We start from the raw sequence: 21820 nt of genomic DNA, 5'->3' as shown, positions 1-21820 counted from the left end.
CCTCCCTTGCTTCCCTCTATAAGAAAACTGGAAGAGCCAAAGCTGCAGCCAGTAAGATCATGAGGTGGAAGGAGGTGTCCTCCACGGCTGGCAACGCTGGGGTGCCGGTGCTCAGAGGCACGGAGAGTGCTCGCAGCAAGCACAAGAGAGATGTTCCTGGTGTCTCAAGCTTTTATTGCACAGATGAAGAAATAAATAATCTACAGACTGAAACAATCAAAGATGAAAGGAAGGGAAAGGCAGTGATTTCCCACTTCTTGCAGCGTCAGAATAGTTTGTGGTGCTGGGGCTTGCCTCAATACGGAGCCCTCCCTCACACCTCCCTCTGCCAGGCAGGACAATGCTCAACAGAGGCATTTTTCCCTGAGAAACAGAAGCGACAGAGATGGAGGTGTCCATGTAAGACCTCACCCCACAGCCACTGCCCACCAACCCTAAGGTGTGCAAGGGAAATCCAGTAGCATCCCCAGCTGAGCCTCCCGCATCCCAAATCATGGCAGCAGGAGAAACAGCTCCTTCTGGGAGCTCACTATGGGATGGGCTTTAAGCAAAACTAGCAAAGATGAGGCTAAGCATTATTTTTTTAAGGCATTTCTGAATCACCTGTCGCTCTGTTTGGATCCAGCTATGTTGTCAAGGTCCCAGGTACTACATCAGAAATCACGTGGGAAATCACTATGAACAGCTTCTAAGACATAATTTCACAGTTTCACAGTGGAGGTCATTGTACTGCATTACTGCTTTTAAATGGGCAGGTTTGATTCTAGTTGTGAATATATTTCCTAATTTTGCACTTGCCACTGATTCTGGCTTATTGTCTAATGCCTTAAAGTACTTTCTAAGTCCTTGGTAATTGAAACGCTGAGGTAGAAAATTACTGTATTACAAGCAGGCAAATTGATGCCAAGAAGAGAAGTGAGTTGATCTGGAAGGCCGCATCCATCCACGGCACAGCTGAGAGCGGGGCGCTGGCTCTTGCTGCCAAGGTCACCCCTCCCAGGCACAAAGCGTCCCTGGTCACCCAGAGGACATCTGAAATGGGGTGGTGTGAGCTTTTACAGTGGTGACGGTCTTTAGAGCTCAATAGCGCTTATAACTGAATTCTTTAAGAGGATTATATTGTCCTCAGTAACTCATCACTTCCCTGGACTGGCCCTTTTATTTGCATTTTTTTCCCCCCATTTTGGATCAGATTTGAAACCCAGCAATGTCGTAGCTTGTATAAACAAACAAGCCTGGAATATATAAATAACTATTCACACCCTTTTCATATATATTCAAGTATTTCAGAAGACACCATTAGCATTTCTAAATGCTTTCTGAAGTGATGGCTTGATTTTTTTTTTTTTTAATGTGTGTGTGTCTTTTACTGGAACCGATTCTCAAATTCCTCCCTGCTGAAAAGCGAAGACTGGTGATAGCGGTCCCGAGAGGCGAAGTCTGCGTTCTCCTCGGTGAGCTGCGTGGTCTCCATGCCAACTGTTGCAAAGGATGGTGTCACCACGATCTGCTCCTTGGGAAATGGGCTTGTCCTGCAAAGAGAGAAGCAGAAGCACCGGCATCCCCCCTTGTTTGCCTTCCTTAGCAGCCATGCTCTCAACTGTGCAAACAAGGCAGAGTGCTTTGAGAAGTGGCTAAATCCGTCTCGGTGCCCTTGGGAGGCACAGAGCTAATCTGAAAACATTCTTAGAAGGAACACAGAAAACATACTCCCTTCCCCCAGCAAACACTGGAAAAGTTGTTTTTTCTTAACAAGTAAGTTTCCTGTTTAGGCGCTAGCTATGGAAAACGCTTTCCACACTATGCAGGAGAAGAAGGAACATGAATCACTTCTAATGAAAACTAAGTTTTTCCTAAGCTTCAGTGTACAATTACTTTTGTAACTCTTTTAAATGAAAGAGAAGATTTTCCTGCAATTCCTTTATCCCAGAGGCTGATTTTAAGAAAATGTTATTGCACATTGCAAATCAAAACTGTAAGAGCTGACTCAGACTTGCTTAGCACCTAAGAGCCTTAGAGGTATCAAGGATAGTTGGTTGCCTCCAGATCTCTTGCAGTCTAATGGAATTTCTTCTTTACCTCCAATTCATTACAATATCCTGCCTGGATTTCAAGAAATCAGAGTCTAGGAAAAACCTGTAAATTACTTCAATGCGATTTTTTGCAGCATAGCAAAGGTGGGCTTCATATGACCCACTCAACCTGAAATTGTTTCTGTGCCAGCATGAGCAGGAGCCCTGGCATTAGGATAAGGTAACCACGCTGAGTGGGTGACCCAAGGAGTGCACTCTTAGAGAGAGAAATAGGATCAGTTTCTGCCTTAGGCACTCTGGCCAGCTCAGCAGGGGCTTTGTTTGATTGCACTGATCAAAGCACTAAGGACTGTGCAGGTCTGGTCACCCGCAGGATAAAATCTCCCTGCAACAACAGCACCTCTACCCACGAGAAGCTGGGCTGCCTCTCTGGGAGGGAGTTTCTCCTTTCCACGTGTGGTAATTCTTCACGAAGCCTCACAGCTCAGCCAGCCTTGCACATACAATGCACGGCAGCTCATGTTGTGCAGTCCTCACTACAGCATTCACCCACCACAACAAAAAAAGCAACCCAATAGACTGAGAACCTCAACATCCCACTGCACTGTACAGTGGCAGAGATGGTCACTACCTTCTGTGAGAAACCCAAACATGTCACAATTGACAGGATCAAAACAGATTAACAAAACTGGTTAATAACCAACCAAACAAAACCTTTAGGGTGTTCTGGGAAAGAAAACCCCACTATCCTACTGCAGTCCCAGGCAAACTCACACTGAATGGTTCCTTCATTGCAGATCTTGTTTAATATATTTGCCCTGTAGCTATTGTGGCTTCCCCCCAAATTTCCTCTCTGAAATTTGAGCACAGCAGCCACGCGTGCCTGTTCCACCACTACCACAGTAATTCACTTTCAATGGATAGGGGGTGGAAGAGATGGAGTCTCCCATTCCTCATTTCCCACCAGATTTTCCAGTTTGACCTGAGCCACCAAGGCTGAGCACAGACCTTTGAGGGTCAGATAAAGCTTCAGGATATGGTCAGCAGCTGACATGTCCACACCTAAGGCAGAGGAGACTCCAGGTCTCCCACTTACATGGTCAATCATAGACCAGGTTAATGGGAGCAAGTAAGAATAATTCTAAGTATGCAAGAAGGGCTAGACAGACTGCTTGAGGTAATAGCAAGTCAATTCTTCCATCCCTCTGTGCACATTAGTAGGTCATGGGAACAACAAGCACTGCCATGGTCACTGCCAAGGGATTAGTACTGACCTGCACGAGGTGATCAAAACCGACTTAATCCAGCCAAAGAAACTGAAATTCGCTGCTGCTCCTACAGAGAAAAGGCACGAGAAGTCAGTATGCTGCTAATTCTCTCATAATAGCATTACACCGTTGAATTTTTGCATAAATCTCAAACCAACACGCTTGTTATTAGCCTTCAGTACGTGAAGATTTTGCAATGGTGAGAACACTCCTGCAGTCTCCACACACACTATGGCTTTTAAACAATTGTCAAGAAACTTAACCCAAATTTCCCATGGAGAACAGCTATCCTTTCCCAGACTGACAAGCTTGTGAAAACCCCAATAAAGTCGCGAGGAAAGCACAGATACCCGCTGCAGCACCTTCTTCTCCTTGGGCTGCAAAGGTCCTTCCCACTGTAGGGACAGGGAGACGGGAGGAGACGTTTGGCTGACCTCAGCCAGGGTGGCTGTGGTCTCACCAGTCATTCCCTCTCATCAGATCCCATGGAAAGCTGGGTGCGCTTATTACACCAGCACTGATTTTTTTTCTGATTTTTCTGTAGAGTTAGTTTCCTGCACTGGTTGGAGCTGGCAGTAAAAACAACAGAAGTTTGGAGCAAGGGAAGAGGAGAACATTTCTGCTTCTAAAGTCTTAACCTAGTCCTTAATCCAGAGCATCTCGCAAGCCAGTGCCTCTCAACCCTTCTAGACAGAAGGGTCGCTCAGTGCTTTGGAAAACAAATTCACAGATCATTGGGTGCCATGTGACCAAAAGATAAGATTCACTCACAGCCCAATAAAAAATATTTTTTTAAAATTTCTAACTTTTTCTTTGCTGTGCACTGTTTTCCTTTATGGATGGAAATGCACACATAAAAGAAACAAAAAAAAATGCTGTCATTTCTCAGATTACCTTCCAAAATCCTCTGCACACTGAGAAATTCTTTCAAAAGTAATTTTTGGTAAGTATTTCAAAAGCAGGTAAGAGAGATCCAACATAGTGAATATATAAAGGCAAAGAAAACTCCAAAGCCTGAACAATATTTGTATTTTGTTTAATATATGGGGGCCATAAAAACCTTTGTTAAAACTTAGATATATTTCAAAAGATACAAATTAGCACGTACAATCCACAACCTTAGCTCTTTTCTACTATCCCATAGAGACATACAGAACAGAATCATAGAATCACAGAATGTTCCACGTTGGAAGGGATCTCTAGAGATCCTCTAGTCCAACCCCCTGCCAGAGCAGGATCCCCTAGGGCAGCCACACAGGAACACGTTCAGGTGGGTTTTGAATGTCTCCGGAGAAGGAGACTCCACAACCTCTCTGGGCAGCCTGTTTGAAGTCAATTAAGAGCAGAAAGAGAGGAATTGCTGAGCAATGTTTTGATGGTTACTGAGTGACAACATCGTCTGCATTTCTGAAATCTAGTCCCTAGTGTCCCTTACCTAGTATCTAATAATCTTTCATCTAAATGAACGCAGGGAGCTATTTTTGCATTGCCTGAAAGAGGCTCTTTTGACTTATCTCAGACAAAAAAAGGGCACATCCAAGAGCGCAGGTACTCAGGCACACGTGTACCTGCGTACGCGTGCGGGCACCTACACATGTAGGTGTGCGTAAGCGCGTGAGTACCCCCGCGCTGCGTGTGCGTCCCCCTCACCCTTCAGAGACACAGACCCACGCAAACCCCTCCCACGGCCGTGCCAAGAGCTGTAGGCTCTCGTGAGCTGCTTTTCTGAATGTGCTTCACTGTTAAATTTTGAACTTGCTTAAGCCGATCACATGCACAGACCTTTCTAATGCCCTCTGCCTAAAAGTCTTTTCCCAGATTATGTTCTCAACATATTCAACCTGTTTGCTTCTGGAATCAAAAGGCTCTCTTGTTCCACAGTTATGAATGCTGAGATTTTATGAGATACTCATCATAATTCCCATTTTCCTTAAAATTTTCTCAGGTGGGTTTAGAATGGTTAATTAGGTTTATTAAAATGTATTTACAGCAGATTTTTCTTGCTGCCGTGATACTTTTACAATCTGCCATCCCTGCTAAGTCTTAGTATTAGTATCCGGTTTTGTCATTTAAAGTACAATATAATAAAGCAATAAGCACTATGTTCAAACTATCAAATCAATGCTAGTTACAGTTATAATCCAACATAAAATTAAATCGGAGAGAAAATGTATTAAAACTAGCAATGAAACAAAACCTCATCATTCACTGTTACCTGCATATTAAACACAAGAGTCTCAATTCCTAATTAAGTCAAATTAAAGCTTAATGAATTTTGAAGCAGACACAGAAGAAAAAGTACTCACCAAGGGGGAGTCCTGGGCTCACTTGGCCGATGTAGAAATACAGAATAACCGCTGCACCCAGGCTGACAAGGGTGTAGATCCACTGAATGATGAACATTATGATGAGGGACACGATCGCCTGTTGGAAAGACATGGTTTGGGTTACCTCAGAGTCCAGAAGATAATTCAGTGATGACAGTCTGAGAGTTCTTTTTCTGCAAAGCCCAGTGGCTCCGCTGCCCTCCGCTGGAAAGCCCAGTGGCTCCAGCCCTGCACAGTACCTGGAAGACCGGTCACCTTCAGGCACAGCCTGACACAAGTTGCACAGCTCATTCCTCAACCTGGCAAAGATGAGCACGCGTTGCAGTGCTAACAGAAACTCTTTCATAACTGAGGCAGCACTGGAGTTTTCAGGTTGTTATGAGAGCACCAGTAAACACTCTTTTTTTTTTTCTGCTAGAAATGCTGCATCTTGGTTTTAAACACATGCAAGACCTATGCTTTGATGACATCTGTTTCTTTCAGGGTCTTCCTGGGAGCATTGTGTAAGAGATATGCACAGTCAGGACCCAGGATGCAGCCACTGAGGAATTATCCTGATGACTGTTTCCTTTGAGGTGTCTCTCTCCTAATAATGTCCTAGGATGGGGGCACAACAGAGGATCTCCTTGTGCAAGACCTGCTGCACAGCCCAGCCCTGATGGAACCACGTGGGCAGATGGGTGCTCCAGGGCACCAGCACCTGAGGCCGGTGGTGGCAGCAGGACCCTCGGGGACCCATGTCATCTCCTGCCCGCAAAACACTCTATGGTGCGTGGCTTCTGGCCCACATATAGAGCATTTTCATCCAGTGTTAACTGAAAAGCCTGGTGTATGGCATGGCTGAGGCTTCTCGGTAGTGAGCCTCATTTGGTCTCACTGTTACAGAATCATAGAACCATATCAGCTGGAAGAGACCTAAAAGATCATCGAGTCCAGCCTTTGTCCCAGCCCTATCAACCTACTAAATGATTCCCCACAACGTGACATCCACCCGACTCTTAAACACCTCCAGGGACGGTGACACAACCACCTCCGGACCCACCCCCCCCCCCCGGCCCAGCCTGTGCCAATGGCTGACAACCCTTTCAGTAAAGAAATTCTTCCTAATATCTAACCTGAACCTCCCCTGGTGCAATTTAAATCCATTTCCCCTCGTCCTATCACTCTGCACTAAGGAGAACAGACCAACCCCCTGTTAAAAGGAGGGACAGCACAGGTTTAGTGTCACCTTCAGCAGTGTGGAGATAGCTTTCAGTGAGCTATAGGTCTCTGCCTGGGCTATTCCAAGAGGATCATCCAGAAGCTCACCAGCTCAGGAGGCAGACTTGGCTTGAGGGGCATATGAACAGGGGCAGGGGTAGCACCTTCATGGGCGAGGTCAGGAGCAGCACGGGGCAGTGCACAAAGAACGAGCAAAATAAGTCCAGACTGACAAGATCGGTGATGCTCATGAGAGAGTGCAGAGGGGAAAAGAGCCGGGATGAATAAATGCATCTGATCTTTTCTTCCGTGACTTTATTTTGCATCGTTGATCCTTCCTCAGCACTGCTGCTACCTCCTCCCAAGTCTGATTATTGACAGGAAACCAAATCTGCTTTAATGAACACGTCAGTCATCTCGGTAAGCAAATTCCCCCCGAAGCAAGGAGCTGACCGCACCACGATGACGAGCCCTTGGGAGCCACCACAATCGTTACCGAGCCCAGGGACAGCATCAGCCACAACCTCCTAAAGATATCATCACTAGAGAGGGGCCTCCACATCCACCCCACCCCTGGCGCTGCAGCCTGGTGGGATCGCTCACCAGGAGCGAGCTGCTGGCAGGAGCAGCGAATTTGAAAAGCAAGTGTCAAACTCCATCCAAGGATTAAACTAAAAGGGTTTGGTGTGTTGTTCGAGTGGGTTTGTTACATTTTACGTGCAGCTATGAAATCCCCTTGCATGTAGCAAAGCCATATGGTTCATTCATTATGCATATCTGGCCTTTTCCCTGTCATCTGCCCATTAATCCATCTTCCCAAGATGAATTTAAATGCCTTAAACTCCTCAGCGGCTTGAGACAGAAGCTATTTTAAAGTTATTTATTCTTCAAAGTAACGTGCTGGAGGAATGCTCCACCTTCCTCCCTCAAAAGACGGAATTTCACAGCCAGGCTGCTGGAAGCAGAAGGTCAGCACTAATGAAACCCCACCTCGAGCTTGCAGGAACTGGCTCATAAATAAAAGCAACACAGCTTTGAAGCTTATGTCTCACTCCATCCCACGGCAAGAAAAAGCAGGCTGGCACACAGTGAAAAGAGGGACACTGATTTTTTTTTTTCCCAGCCAGTCATGCATCCATAAAGTCCTAAGACACCAGACTTTGAATTTGTATCTTTTTGGTTTGGGTTAAGGTTTGTTTTGGTTTTCCCCCCCCCCCCGTTGTTGTTTTAATTAATATGCCATTTGGCTTTCTTTGAATTTGAATGGCTGGATGCCCAGTACCTTAAGCACTTAATTCAGTTGATCTGGAATATTAGAAATAAAAGCTATTTTAAAGTGTTGTAGTGCATTCACTCTGCAGTAAGTGAGGATTTTCCTTCTGTTTTCTACAATCGCAAACCAGTGCTCAAAATAAAAGAAAACTACTTACACCAGCAAAGGAAATCCAGTGGTTGCAGAATTTGGAGTAGATGGATTCTGGTGTTTGCTGAATTCCCAGCTCTGGATTTTGTTGCTTTATAGATGATTCTACAGGAAAAAAAAAAAAATTTACCCCCCCTCAACATTAGAAAGCAGCTGTAATGTGTTTTTTGTCTCCTACTTTAGTTACTAGAGTCCAGAAAACCAAAGCAGAAATTCTAGGTGACAGATGGGTAAGGCGGAGATATAATAAAAACTCTAAAATGAAAACAGAAAAGTACAAGAAAATGGGAAAAAAAAGGTGCCAACTCTAGTACTGAGTCCATCTGAAAGCCACATCTGCCTATTTCTTCCCCAGTTTCTCTATTTATGAAAAAATAGAAATAATGCTTTTTTTCCCTCAAGGAGCTTATGAAGCTGAATTGACTAATGCTGATAAAACATTACAGCACTGATATGACAAGCTCCAAGCAAACGCACCCATATTGCCCACACAACAAATTCACACTGTCAGCCGTAGATGCCCAATTACAGACTCCACCTGTGGCACAGGGACCACCGCATTTTGATAGCCCGAGTTTTAGGCTCACATGGCTCCATCACTCCTGCGCCACATCAGGATGAAGTATACCCTGAGATACACTCAAAACTTTTGTAATCTACAGCGTTAAGCGTGCATGTGCAAAATAATGAGCATATAGTAAACAATCCTACAATAAATATAGCCCTCCTTGCTTTCCTGTGATTCATCTTCCATAGGAAATTGCATTGGAGCTTCTCCTGTGATGCATTGCCATGAACTCTACTTTCACCTGGAATAAATTATATTACTGCTATAATCATCAAACGACAGCCCTGTATAAAGCTAGTTTCACACCCGCTTCCAGCAAAGCACTGGGAAGACCAGAGTTATCCATCATGCCCCTGTGAGCACAGAGATATCATCTCCTACAGCCCTCACCTTCTCCCCTCTGCCCGGGGAGCGCTAGCGCCTCGCCGCACAGCCGCTCCCCCGGCTCCGGCAGCCTGGGTGTCCGCTGCACCTCCACCGCAGGTGATGAGCACGGACCTGCATCCCGCCGACAGCTCTGCTCTGCCAGGTCCTGCTGGCTCTCGATGTGGAACTCTGCGCCCTTATCCCAGTCATACTGAGCTGGGGGAGCATCGTCATGGAGATCCAGGAGAAAGCTGTCTTGTAACGTCTGCTTAGCTGGCTTCTTTGTCTTCTTTTGCTTGACCTTTTGGGTTAAAATCTCGGTTCCTCCTTTTTTGCAAGTACCTGCCTCACCTCGAAATGGCTTAAAAATCTGGTCCATGTCTTTTGTGAATTCCAGCAAGGTGCCGTTTGATCTGCTTTGAATCACTCCATCTGCTGCACGGCTGGAGGGCTTGCTGAAAATTAAAGGCTGGGAAGAGTGAGCAGGTCTAGTGTTTTCCATCTGAGTGTCATCAGGTTTCTGCTGAATGTTGTAGCTCAAGGAGACTGAGAAATAGGAATAGTCTACAGCAATATATGTCAACATAAAGTTGATGGTGACTATGGAAGCCAGAACATTCACTTGCCCAATGAAGACAAAAGCCATGGTGATGAGACTTGTTAAGCAAATCGCAGCCACTGGAGTCTTGTTGGGTCCTCTCTAGTTCATATATAAAACAAACTTACATTTAAATTAATAACCATAAGCCCCACCATAAAGATTCCCCACTTGCTCAGCTGTCATGGGTGGTTACCTGGGTGTTCTGCAGAACTCCTTTAGTCATGAAATACGCACACACATGCGCAAGCAGAGGCTCACTGGCTCAATAAATCAAAGAACAAGCTCGAAGCCAAAAGCTGCTGAGTTCCCACAGCAGCAGCATCTGGCCCTGCCTTGCCATGAGGCTGAGCTAAATCCATGGTCTGCTGAGCCTCTGCACTTGGGGTTTCCCTCCTTTCATCCACCCAAGTTGCATCTGCCCAGCAGCAGGAGGAAAGCAGCCGAGAGGTGAGGCAGCCCAGGACGCTGGAGGATGGAAGCCAGCCCCCAGTGATGCCAGGCGTGCATCAGGAAGGCAGGCAGCCAGGAGAAACACCGCCTGCCCTTCTCCTTTGGGGTGGGGAGAAGGCAGGGAGAAGAGGAGAAAAAAGAGAGACAAAGCAAAGGGCATCAGGGGTGAAAAGAGTTGAGCTATCAGCTCACAAACTTTAACCCCAGGTCTAACGTGCCCTTCCTTGGACCAGGCACTGTTTTGCCATTTTGGTACCCGAGAAGCCTGTGCAGGCTGCGTAAAGACTTCACTGAAAAATATCGTACAAGATACCTTAGAAAATATTTTAGGTTTTCACTTACTGCATGTGCTTCTTTAATAAACACACAGCTCAAATGGAAACTATTTCTATTTCCTCTACTCTTATTTATTAATAGAAAAGGGGACCAGTTCTGGACCTTAAGCCTTTTCACAGTGAAACAGAAATACATTACAGTGACAAAGGAACACGGTTCTCAGAAAGCATCTTCGGCGTTAGAAAGACAAAGTGAGATGGGGAACAGATGGGATGATCTCAGGATGCCTCTGGCTTGGGTTTAACTCGTGTCCTTCCCATCAGCCGGGGTTATGGTGACTACAACACTTTCTTCAACCACAGAAAAGAACAACTGATGTGGAACAGATTGGGAAGGGCAACCCAAATTTATTAACTCTCCACAAACCAAATCTAGATAATTTTCAAGGTGGCTGAGAGAAGGAAGGGGAAAAAATGATCTGCCTTTGATTTCTCACCTTTTGAGCCCTTCGCATCACCACACCGACAGAGTTCAGAGCAGAAAATTTGTCAGAAAGACAGAAAACTATCAGAAAAAAGAAGGAATTGGCTTTGCAGTCAACTTTGCTAAATCACTGAGAATTTCACAAGGGCTGCCAAGTGGAGAACAGCCTGTTCTGAGATCACCTGACAACTGCCTTCAGAAGCTGGGAGTTTTTGCTGCTGTTACTGTCCCTGCGTCTCCTACAACTATAAACATTTATTATTATTATTATTATATTATTATTATTATTGCTATTGTTATGACTTTAATTTTAGAAAATTACTTTGAGAAACATAAAACAAATAATAGAAAATTATACTTGTAAAATGTTTAATTATTTTAAAACATTCATAAATATCAATATCGTAAAATATTTTTCTGTGTTTATAAGCTGCTCTGAAGGAGCAAAACATCGTAAAGTTTTTCTAGTCGCTCAGTACAGATAGTTAGGTACTGCAGGTTATCAAGAGTGACAGAATTATTTTCTCCCTGTTTAGAAGAAGGGAAAACCATAAAAAATAGTTTGCTCTGCATGTATAGCCCAAGACTACAGAGTCCTTAGTGACTGGTGCTTGGACTGACCTCAGTAGAAAGGCTCATGTGAACGAGGATTATTTGTGAGGACAAGGAAAATGCCTCTCATCATATTCAAAGCAAGATTCTGCTTCAAAGCATATCTCAAGTTTAGCAGTCCCCTAACTTATTCTTTCAAATCTATTTTTTGTTTTCATTTTATAGTGTCCAAAAGGCATCTTGTCTTACTAAGAAGTGTCCTTTCCTCCCATGCACACAGACTGTCACAGCACTAAAACTAGTCACATAGTCAGCTATGAGTTTACCAGTGTGGATAGGAACAGCTCAGAGAAAACATGCAGGAGGGAAGAAAATAAAAGAAAAAAGATAAAGAGGCAGTTACTATCTATTTCCCAGCTTTTCTGCCTATGCATAGGGCACCAGATCCTGAGCCTTCCTCTCCCTGCATCTCATACATCCCCCACCTCATCCTACAGACACACACAGAGGAATCCTGTCTTCTTAAAATCACCAGTTTTCCTTCAGGTGAAGGTTTGACAGCAGTCTGAGAGAAAGGATGACTAACCCCACGTCCAAGGAAGGCGAGCATAGGGATCACGTTCTCCTGGGCGATGCATTGCAGGATCCTGGGAGCTCCGTAGAGCCCACCCATGCAGGAGGCCAGGGATGAGATGTACAGCCCTAGCAAAAACAAGAAACCCACCAAGGATACCTGGAAGAAGCGGAGAGAATGCAAAGTTGACTATATTGTTCTTTAAAGACCCCCGAGTAGTCTTAAACACATGTAAAGTATTTTAAGAGATCACATATATTTTGTGACTGCTAAATGAACAGACCGACCCCTGGGAAAGCAGCGATTTAAGTGGTCTGTGGTATAAAGTGCAAGTAATTAATACAGGAAAATTATCCCATAAAAGTAATTTAATACTGAACATCCTGTACCAACAGAGCCATTTGACAAGCTCATATCCAAGAAATTCTTTGTCACTTGGAGCGACTGCAGCAAAGCGGCAGCTATTAGATTCCCCTTAAGTAACTGGAAGTGAGTTTATTTCAGGAGAGATCACTTATATACAGAGTACATCATACAGGAAAAGCTGCCCAGACTTCCAATCATCCAAAACAGGAAGACAAACCCCTGCGTCCCAGAGCGGAAAACCAATCCTGAAAGAAAATCCACAGTAAAACCAAATCAAAATTGCCACTTAAATAAATGGCATCGCAAAAAAAAAAAATATGCTCCAAAGGATATAATACAATGACCTTATTTTCCTGTCTTCAACAAGAAAAGAATTTCCTTCGGCCAACATGGAGCTTAAAAAAAAAAGTCTTTAAAGCCACAGCGCTAACAAGGCTGAGTTTGTTACCGGTTTCTAGTGAGCACCCTTTCAAACGGGGAGCATCTCCTGCAGGTGTGGAGGGAAAGGAGGGCAGCTCGTGGCCTGTCACGCAGAAGTGAGGACTGAGGTCCCCCTGTGCAGGTCCCCACTGTCAAGCACTGCAAGCACAGGCAGCATATCTAAAAAAACCTCACCCAAATACACAAAAACCCACAATACGAATGCTGTGGAAGAAAGCTTTGAAACTGAAGTGCTCGTGGTACCATGGTGTAAGGACGTGGGCAGGCACAGTGAAGGAGACTAAGATCTAGGGTCACCTGAGCCATCTCCAAGCCCTGCAAGTCTGAGAGTCACAGAGAAAGGCAAAGCATGGGGGTGACACCAGCACAAAGGCCAGGCAGGGAGCAAACCACCAAATTTCGGTCCAGATCCATCTTGCCCATACTCCAGTGAAGCAAGATGCTGGAGGTACAGGCAGACATTCGTGTCAGAGGATGTCATCAAACACAGGTGCCCTGCATCCCACACGTCCTTTGCTCCCACAACTTCTCTCATGGAGAACAAGGTCTAAATGAACAGGGGTCCTCCCAGCTTCTGGGCCTGCTGAAGTCAAGCAGCGTGTGCTTTATCAGAAGGAATGACAAAAATTTACATGTCTAAAGATGATTCTGCCTTTTCCTCATTTAGGAAATCCACACGCAGCAAAAAGGAGGTTGAGTAAAAAGTCACAACATGTTTGCTGCTTGGGGAAGGCATGGAAAATTAATGTCATGGTCCAGAACCATACAAACCTCCTACCACAACATCTCCTTTCCCCATGAAAATCCCCTTGGCCTTATGAATTTTATCTTGTGGGACAGAAGAAACTTGAGGCAAAGATGAGCAGATATCAGCTTCCATTAGACCATCAGACAGACCTCAATGGGAAATCTTCCCTTCACTTTCCTCTAATCCTGCCCTGATCTGAGAAATACTTGGAAGAAGCAATCAGTTATGCCAGACATGGTATATTATTTTAGCTGCCAAAAATGCTTGCATTTAAATGTACTACTTGACATTCAAATCAGGGTTAGAGGGGAAAAGTCCTTTTCACTGAAGCTGATAAAAGGGTTAGCTGGAGGTTTTGAGCATGGAGAATGCGACTACTTTGTAAGGAACTGGCACTTGGAGCTCATTAGAAGTGAAATTACTGAATCTCATTTTTATGTTTAAAAAGCCAAACAAGTATTGTAAGGGAGAAAAGCAGCCAAGCACTCACCTGTGAGTGACAGAAAGGGAGAGTTTGGATGTGTAACGATCTCTCCCCCCTCTCTCTCTCCAGACAAAGTCATTAACATCTAAAGCAGCTTGTAATAACTCAAAGAATGAATATTGGGATTGCACCATTGTTTTGGTCCATCCTAGGGAAACGAAAACTGAAATTTGCTTTTTCTGGGTTCTCTTTGCTTGTTTGTTTTTCATATTTAACATTATCAAATATCTTTGCATTCTTTAATGGGATATTTTTCAATCCCCACCCCCCAAGGGTTCTGAAGTTAAAACACAGTTTTAATGATCTCTTTCTCTTCAGGCGATTCATGTAAAGCTGATTCTTTTAGTTACTGTATTTTTCACCCACTAACACACAAAGATGTTGGCTTAAAGAAGGCAGGTTCATTCTTTTTTTTCCCCTGAAACAGAGATGATTTTTTACCTTATCATGAAGTGGCAGGAGCCCCTCCAGTAATCTGGAGTTTATTTTGGGGGCTGGAGGAAGTCTAGTGCTACAATTGCTTCGAAAGAAAATAAAGCTAGAGTTTCAAACCAGTATTTTAGATTAAAATCATGTTACCAATCAAATAAATAGCAAGTATCTCAATTTTAAATTAGTCACAAGCGATAGCATCAAATATGGGGAACCCACAATTTTTGGATACTGCTGAATAGGAGAAAATTAGCCCTTCTGTATCCCATTTAAAGTATGACAGCGGCACTCACCAAAATCTTTTGCTCTCTTTTTAAAGGCCTGAAATGAGGAGGTTCATTGCCTGTACCACTACAAACCTCCCTCATGTACACAGACCCATGTGGAATGTCTCGAGTTTAATAATCCTATTGCTCGCCCTGCAATTACAGCCTGCTGGATATGGAAATGTGAGCTCCGCTTGACTTAGTAAAGATAAGCGGTGGGGTTCTTTAGAGATTTCAATTTGGTCTAAGCTTTCACCAATGAGAAAGGATACATTGAATAAAATACAGCATTTATCATTAGACCACATTAGCATATTTTAGCTTTTAAAGCTATTGCTGTGTGATTATGCCAAGATTCAGCATTACTGGATATGCTGGTGAATGCAAAGCTATTCAAATCAATTGTACACTGAGAATTGCAAAGGGGAAATCCCCTTGCATTTCAATGAGGGATGGGTACCCAAATTCTTTAGGCTTTTGGAAAATTCAAGCATTCAGTAAGGCAGATGGCAACCCAAAAGCACCATTATATAAAACCACGCTGGGTTATTTGAACAAGTTACCTTCTCAGCTATCATGAAGTCATAGCGGAGTGACTGGCGGGTACAAATGGCTCCCAGCAAAAAAACAAAGACCAAGTATAGAAACCACCTGCAAACAATAAAAATAAACTATTTTTTTTTCCAGCAAGAGAAGACCATTGAGAATTCTGCCTACTGGCAGAGCCAAGAGAGAAGGTCAAGTACCCACAAGTTGGGTTTTCAATCACTTTGCATGGGTTGTTCCTGCAGGATTTAGCCTCAGGGCTAAATTCAACACCGGTCCATGTTACTTACTCACCACAAGGTACCAGGGACACCCTAGAGTGACCATGGGGTGCCCCGATAGGAAACTCCCCGTACTCTTGACGTGCGCATGGGGGGAATAACTCAGTCTTGAAGATAGGCTTTTTAACAGGGCATGTTGTGATAGAACAAGGGGTAATGGTTTTACTCTAAAAGAGGGCAGACTCAGACCAGATATAAAGAAAAAAAGTTTTAAAATGATGGTGGTGAACTGTTTGCCCACAGAGGTGGTAGATGCTTTATCCCTGGAAACAGTTGGATGGTGCTCTGAGCAACCTGATCGAGCTGAAGGTGTCCCTGCTCACTGCAGGGGGTGGTTGGACCTTCAAAGGTCGCTTCCAGCCCAAACCATTCTATGATTCTGCAGGTACACAGGTCCCCCTGCCAGGCAGTAACAATAAACAAAGCAGCCAGTCTGCCCTACAATCTCAGCCATGATCCTCCTCTGGTGCCTCTCGCCTTTCTAGCGCTCAAGTGGAGGGATAAGCTGGTCTGTCTGCAAAGCCCAGCCAGCAGAGATGTGAATGAGCACAGTCCCTCCACATGTGTCTTGTGGAATTCCCTCACTTAAAACAAGCACTTTTTGGAATCCCTCTAAATTCTTAAGATCTTCCCTTTCTGTCTGAACCTTGGTACTCAATTAAAAGTAGTAATTTCAAAAGCAATTTAGGTGGCAAATAAAGCAAGCAGGAAAACCTATTGAGGTGTGGGGTTTTTTAATATGTAATAATATTTTACTCCTGGAAAGTAGCATTTCCTGGGGGAGAGCACTGTTCAGAGATGCAGGGCTCCTGCGTTCCACTGGCCTTGCAGGCTGGTAGGTCATCTCACCTGTCTTGGCTCCATTTTCCCAATAATAAGGGTTATAATTTGTTTATATCTTACATTTTTAATATTTTCTATTTCCATAGAAAAAGAAAGCACTTTGAAATGAACAATGAGAAATGACAAAATCACGTGCCCTGAGCCTCTGAGAACTTTGCATCCCGCTCTGGGACAGCTGGGCTGCAGCAGCACCCACACACAGCCCACCCAGAGGAGGAAGGACAGCCTACATCTGCATCAGGGGACCTCTTCTCTAATCCACCTAAAGTAGGTGGTGGTCACAAAGGGTAATCTGAGTGAGAGCCAGACGTCAATTTTCTATATATAAAATATGGATAATAAAAGGTTGATGAGAATATGAAATGGATTTGTCACATCCAGTCTCCAACGAGTAAATTTTACCCAGTTTTTAACTTACGAGGTGCCAATAGCGGCCAGAGACCCCAGGGGGATGTTGGTAGCAGGCTTTTGGAGATCTCCACTCATATTGAACCCAGCCATCACGCCTGCATTTTGTAGACATAAATGCAATTTAGAGTTAATTTAAGTTATAGCATATGCAATATATATTACAATAGGTATTATAACTCAATCAACCAGTTAATTGCTTCAGAACTGTAACTATATCACTTCATTTCACTGCCACACACATAGACAGTGGCTCCCATCAATTGCTTGGTAAGAAACTGTTTGTGTCTTCAAGAGAAGCAAGCCACCACTACCATGTCTATCTATAAAGGACCCTTTGTCCAGTTTGAACAATGCTGAGGGAAAACAAAGAAGAAAAAAAAAGCAGAAATCAGAACAAAACCCATCTTATCTTAACGCAAACCTCACAGAAGACAGTGCTGTCCAATTGTTGGAAAGAAAAATGCTGCTGTTCATCACAGCAGCGCATTCAGCAGGTGGTACTGCCCCCCCAGAGCAGATCCATTACAGGTCCCTGCATTCATGGGGGACAATCAGCGTCACAAAACGGCCTGGCCTTGTTCAGTGACAATCACGTGTGCATTTAGCAGAGGGAATAACAGTGCCCAGCACATCAGTGGCACCTTCCAGCCAAGGGATCTGTTTTGGAAGTAGGCATTATCTCTGCTCTGCAGATAGGAAAACAGAAGCACTGAGAGGGCAAGTGATTGTCCCAGCGTCACATAGAAAACACATGGTAGGACTAAGAATAAAGTACTGAACTGCTATTTTAGGCCTGAGTACAGGGTATTGTACAGTCAGGGACAACATAAAAAATTACCATCTAAAGGCACAAGAAAGGGGAACAGGATGGAGCAAAGGATTGCAGACTCCACGTTGAGGCTAGGAACCCAAGGTACAAACTGGTTGAGAGGCTTTGCCCATAGCTGAAGGAGGAGTCCATACCAAACTTGGCAAGAAAATGTAACTTCTCTTGTCATATTATCCCACAACTTTTCCTAGAAGACTTTAGATATCTGCTGTAAGTTAAAAAAAATAATAATTAAAAAAAAATCCCCCATGATTTAGAATCCTGGTGAGAATTTGGGCAATCTGAAGGTAGGACAGAAGAGCCTCTTTAAGACGTTAACTTCTGCCCACTGTTGTCCCATCCCTCGGATGTCAAACTAATGTCTTCATAACAACACACGGGCCAGGTGCCAGCCAGCAGTGCTCATGGGACGGTCCCTGGGAGCTGGGGTGAGATCACCGCAGAACAACAATGAGAAAGAGGACGCCAACACCACGGCGCTCACAGCATCTGCCAGCCACAGCAGCAGGGGACCGGTCTGCTGCTCGGCTGTCAAGTCCAGCAGTCGTTCCTCATTTCCAGAGGGCACAAGAATGACAAAGTCAGTCTTTGAGGCTGCAAACCTGAGCAACTACAGTTCTTAATCAGCAATGATCCACTGCATTTTAAAGCTCAAACGCCGATTGCTGCTTGGGAGGGTTTTCTCCCAAGATGAAGGGTAGAGAGGAGCTGTGGGACAAATCCCAGTGTCACGAGGACAAACCCAGCTCAGCCAGATGGATGTTTGTCCTACAGACCTTGCGCAGCCACCAGTGAACTGCCAACAGGGAGCAACACTAAGGTTGCTAATCGACGAACAGAAGGGTCATCTCCCTGCTCTGTCCCAGGCTTAGTTTTACATCTTATAGCTCCATCTCCCCATTTGTTTGACAGGAATCGTAACATTTCCTCTCCTCACTGTGCCACTGAGAGCATAGCACATTAATGGGCACAAGGCACCCACATGTTGCCAAACACCTTGACTAAGCATCCAGAGCTTTATTTATTTATTATCAATATTTTTTCCTTGATGGCCTTTTTTTTTTTTTTTCTCCTTGAACATTCCGGTCAGCAGCCATATTTTCCTGTCCTCCTCTCCAGCATAGCGCCAGAGCCCCAACAGCTGCTCCCCATGGGCTCCTGGCACTCCTCAGCTCCTGGAAGAGCTGCCTTCCAGATTCAGACCAGATTTGAATCCTTTACACCATATCGAAAACATTACAAACCAAAACGAGTTCTTATTTTCCTCCTGGAAGACTATTCTGTGGATGTAGTTCTGAACAGCACTGCTGAAAGCCCATCAGCTGGCGTACTTTCCCCCAGATAAAGCTTCCAAGCACTGATTGAGCACTACTTCTTTTAAACAGCTACGCAACAGCTACGCAACAGGCTCAGCTGCAGGTGAGAAAAGTTAGAAAGGCAGAAGTTCATGGAGATGGTCACAAATGTCACATTGAATAAAGTGTCTATTAAGCACTCTTTGGTGATATACTACTTTGCAATTTGGAGGCAAAGCAGAAAACTGAGAATACTGTGAATTTTTCTTCCAAAGGGAGCAAACTATTGTCAGAAGGACAGCTGTTAATCTCACGTGCCTCTTGGCCAAGTTTCCCAAACATCTGGCACCACCTCTAAACCTTCCAGCTTGAGCTTGACTCACCTCTTCCTCATCCAAACTCCTGCCTCAGCAAAGCACTGGGGAAACACCAAAATGGCATTTTCTGGCCTGAAGAATGTTGAAGACATGTGAGTTATCGGCACAGCGATGACTGCACAGCCTAGGCCACCTCACTGCCTCCCTCCCATAGACCCACGCACACTCAGGAGCAGCCAGGAGATGACCTGCCAGAGACCACATGAATGAGATCTTGAGGTCGATGATTGACCAGCAGTGACTAGGGGTCAGACCCAGGCCAGTGCACACCATTAGCTTCTGTCAGGAACCCCAGGAGGTCACCAGTGTGTCACGGTTTCTGCTGCCAAATGCCAAGGCCACCACAGAGGGAACCAACACAGATATTCTCAGACATTCAGGCCAAAGTCATCTCCTCCACACCACATCTATGCCTCTGACCTGACTAGTACAGAAGTGTGGACAATCTGGTAGTACAGATATATGGAGAATGCCAAAGCCACCTCTTTACCACCACCCAAAAAGTAATTTTCCAGACAGGATGGCAAGTGCCAAAGAGCAGTACTGAGAAGATCTTTTGCAAGCAGCAGATGAACGCGCTTTTCAATAAAAGGACAACCTGATTAATTTGCAAGAGAAAAAACAACTAAATCTCCAATAGCCTTGGTCACTCCCTGCCACAGAACTGTTCTGACTAGCGAGTAGCCACAACAGCCTTTCTAGAGATTCCAGCTACTCAACAGAAGAAAATCCCTAAATTTGCATATAAAATTAAATGATATAGAGAAGACAGGACGTTCCTTCCTCCAGACACAGACCTGTCTCTAGGGAAATGGCCAATCCCTTCTGAACTTAAGCAATCATATCTGCAGATTGTCCATGGAGAAAATTATCCACCTCTCTGTTTCAACGAGATACCAGGCTGGATTTTCCACACTGGCCATTATCTCAGAGAGCAGCAGATAATGACAAAGCTTCTGGACAAGGAAGCATGAAAACACAGTCAACTCAGCCAGGAAATTATGGCTGAGACAGTCTGTACACTGCTGCTATTCCCAGCGTAATCCTGTCCTGGGCATCATCCAGGCAGTGAATACGTGCACGAGGGGACCACCTACATTGTACGTTAGACACAACCATCAGCTCCACCAGCTCTGGCTTCTAATTCCATCAGCTATGGTTCATAACTGTAGATATGACTGCTTGCAAACCCCCATTGTATTTTCCAGTAGATTTACTATAAAATATAAAAGGTGGAGGGTTTTTTCCTTCACCCAAGGGATGAAGAATGGAAAAGCTTAGATAAGAATTGCAGCTAATTTTTTAAAGGGCCAAATTCTCCACTGATGTAAGCTGGCCCTTCTCCATAGACTTCAATGGAGTTGTGCCAGTTTACATCATCTGATAATTTAGCCCAAAAACTTCCACATCTATTTGCTGTCATTTCACAAGTGCCAAATATGGTTTATTTCAGAGCTGGTTTCAGTACGATGATATTTTCCACTAACGTCGCTTCAAACGTCGTCTTACTCTATGGTATCACATGACAGTCCGTTCCTTTCATTAGACAGAAAACCTTGGGGATTTAGCAGCAAAAGAAAAACATTCTCTGGACAACAGAAATGACATTTATCTTCATTTTAAAAATGCACTGACGGTTGCGTGGCTGCTGCTAGGAGCTGAACATGGGCAGGCAACTCCCAAGACTACTTCCCCATGCAAAGCCCTGGTCAGACAGGTAGCTGAGTGTTTACGTATCGCAGCACAGCGGCAAAACACGTGCACTAAGAAGGTACTTACAACCACGCAAAAAAGCACCTGGTTAATGCAGAGAATCAATATAGGGATATGTTCACATCTTCCATAGTAAGTTAGTCGTTTTGACTGAAGCCAGCAAATCTGAGTCTTCCACACCCATGCACTCCCATCTAGGCCATCTCTAGGTGTACGTTTTGGATCACACAGCTACTTCTCTATCATTAGATGACAAACTTTGCGGAATAGAGCCAGCTGCACCGCACAGCCCGCTGAAATGTTTTCAACAGCTATGACCCAGGAAGCAAAGGGCCCAGCCTCTGCTTACCACTGCTCAACCGTAAAACCGGGTTAACCTCATTCACGTTGTTGGAGTCGTACCAATAAAATACAGAGAAACAGAGCAAACAACCCAACCTGGCTGCTCCTGCTGCCCATTCGGTCCCGGCAAGGGTCTGCCTGCAGGTCCTGCTCCCCTTTCCTGAAGTGGTTGTTCCTCTTTGCTTTTACAGCTACCAGCCTGTATTTCTGAAGCTTCCATTTCACTGTTATTTCTGATGGAAGTGATCAGCTTAAAACCACTTTTCAGTACATCTGAGACCGAACTTAAACTAGTTGAATTCAGATAACCATTTCAGAGGGAAAG

General features: G+C 44.5%; 1 protein-coding gene across 1 annotated transcript in view; it reads right to left on the bottom strand.

Moving 5' to 3' along the window:
* Positions 1 to 1366: 1366 nt before the first annotated feature.
* SLC12A8 (solute carrier family 12, member 8) overlaps positions 1367 to 21820 on the bottom strand; it is a 48013-nt gene continuing 27559 nt past the window's right edge. The window contains exons 6-13 of the mRNA XM_009870488.1: positions 16947 to 17034; positions 15422 to 15509; positions 12134 to 12280; positions 9210 to 9885; positions 8259 to 8356; positions 5608 to 5725; positions 3308 to 3368; positions 1367 to 1532 (exon numbers count right to left, since the gene is read on the bottom strand). Of these exons, the coding sequence (XP_009868790.1) occupies positions 1367 to 1532; positions 3308 to 3368; positions 5608 to 5725; positions 8259 to 8356; positions 9210 to 9885; positions 12134 to 12280; positions 15422 to 15509; positions 16947 to 17034 (1442 nt within the window). The remainder of the gene's footprint in view (positions 1533 to 3307; positions 3369 to 5607; positions 5726 to 8258; positions 8357 to 9209; positions 9886 to 12133; positions 12281 to 15421; positions 15510 to 16946; positions 17035 to 21820) is intronic.

This window comes from Apaloderma vittatum, unplaced genomic scaffold (assembly GCF_000703405.1).
Source record: "Apaloderma vittatum isolate BGI_N311 unplaced genomic scaffold, ASM70340v1 scaffold18445, whole genome shotgun sequence".
Classification (NCBI taxonomy): domain Eukaryota; kingdom Metazoa; phylum Chordata; class Aves; order Trogoniformes; family Trogonidae; genus Apaloderma; species Apaloderma vittatum.
The sequence above is the reverse complement of the archived record's forward strand: the minus strand, read 5'-3'. Positions and strand labels throughout refer to the sequence as shown.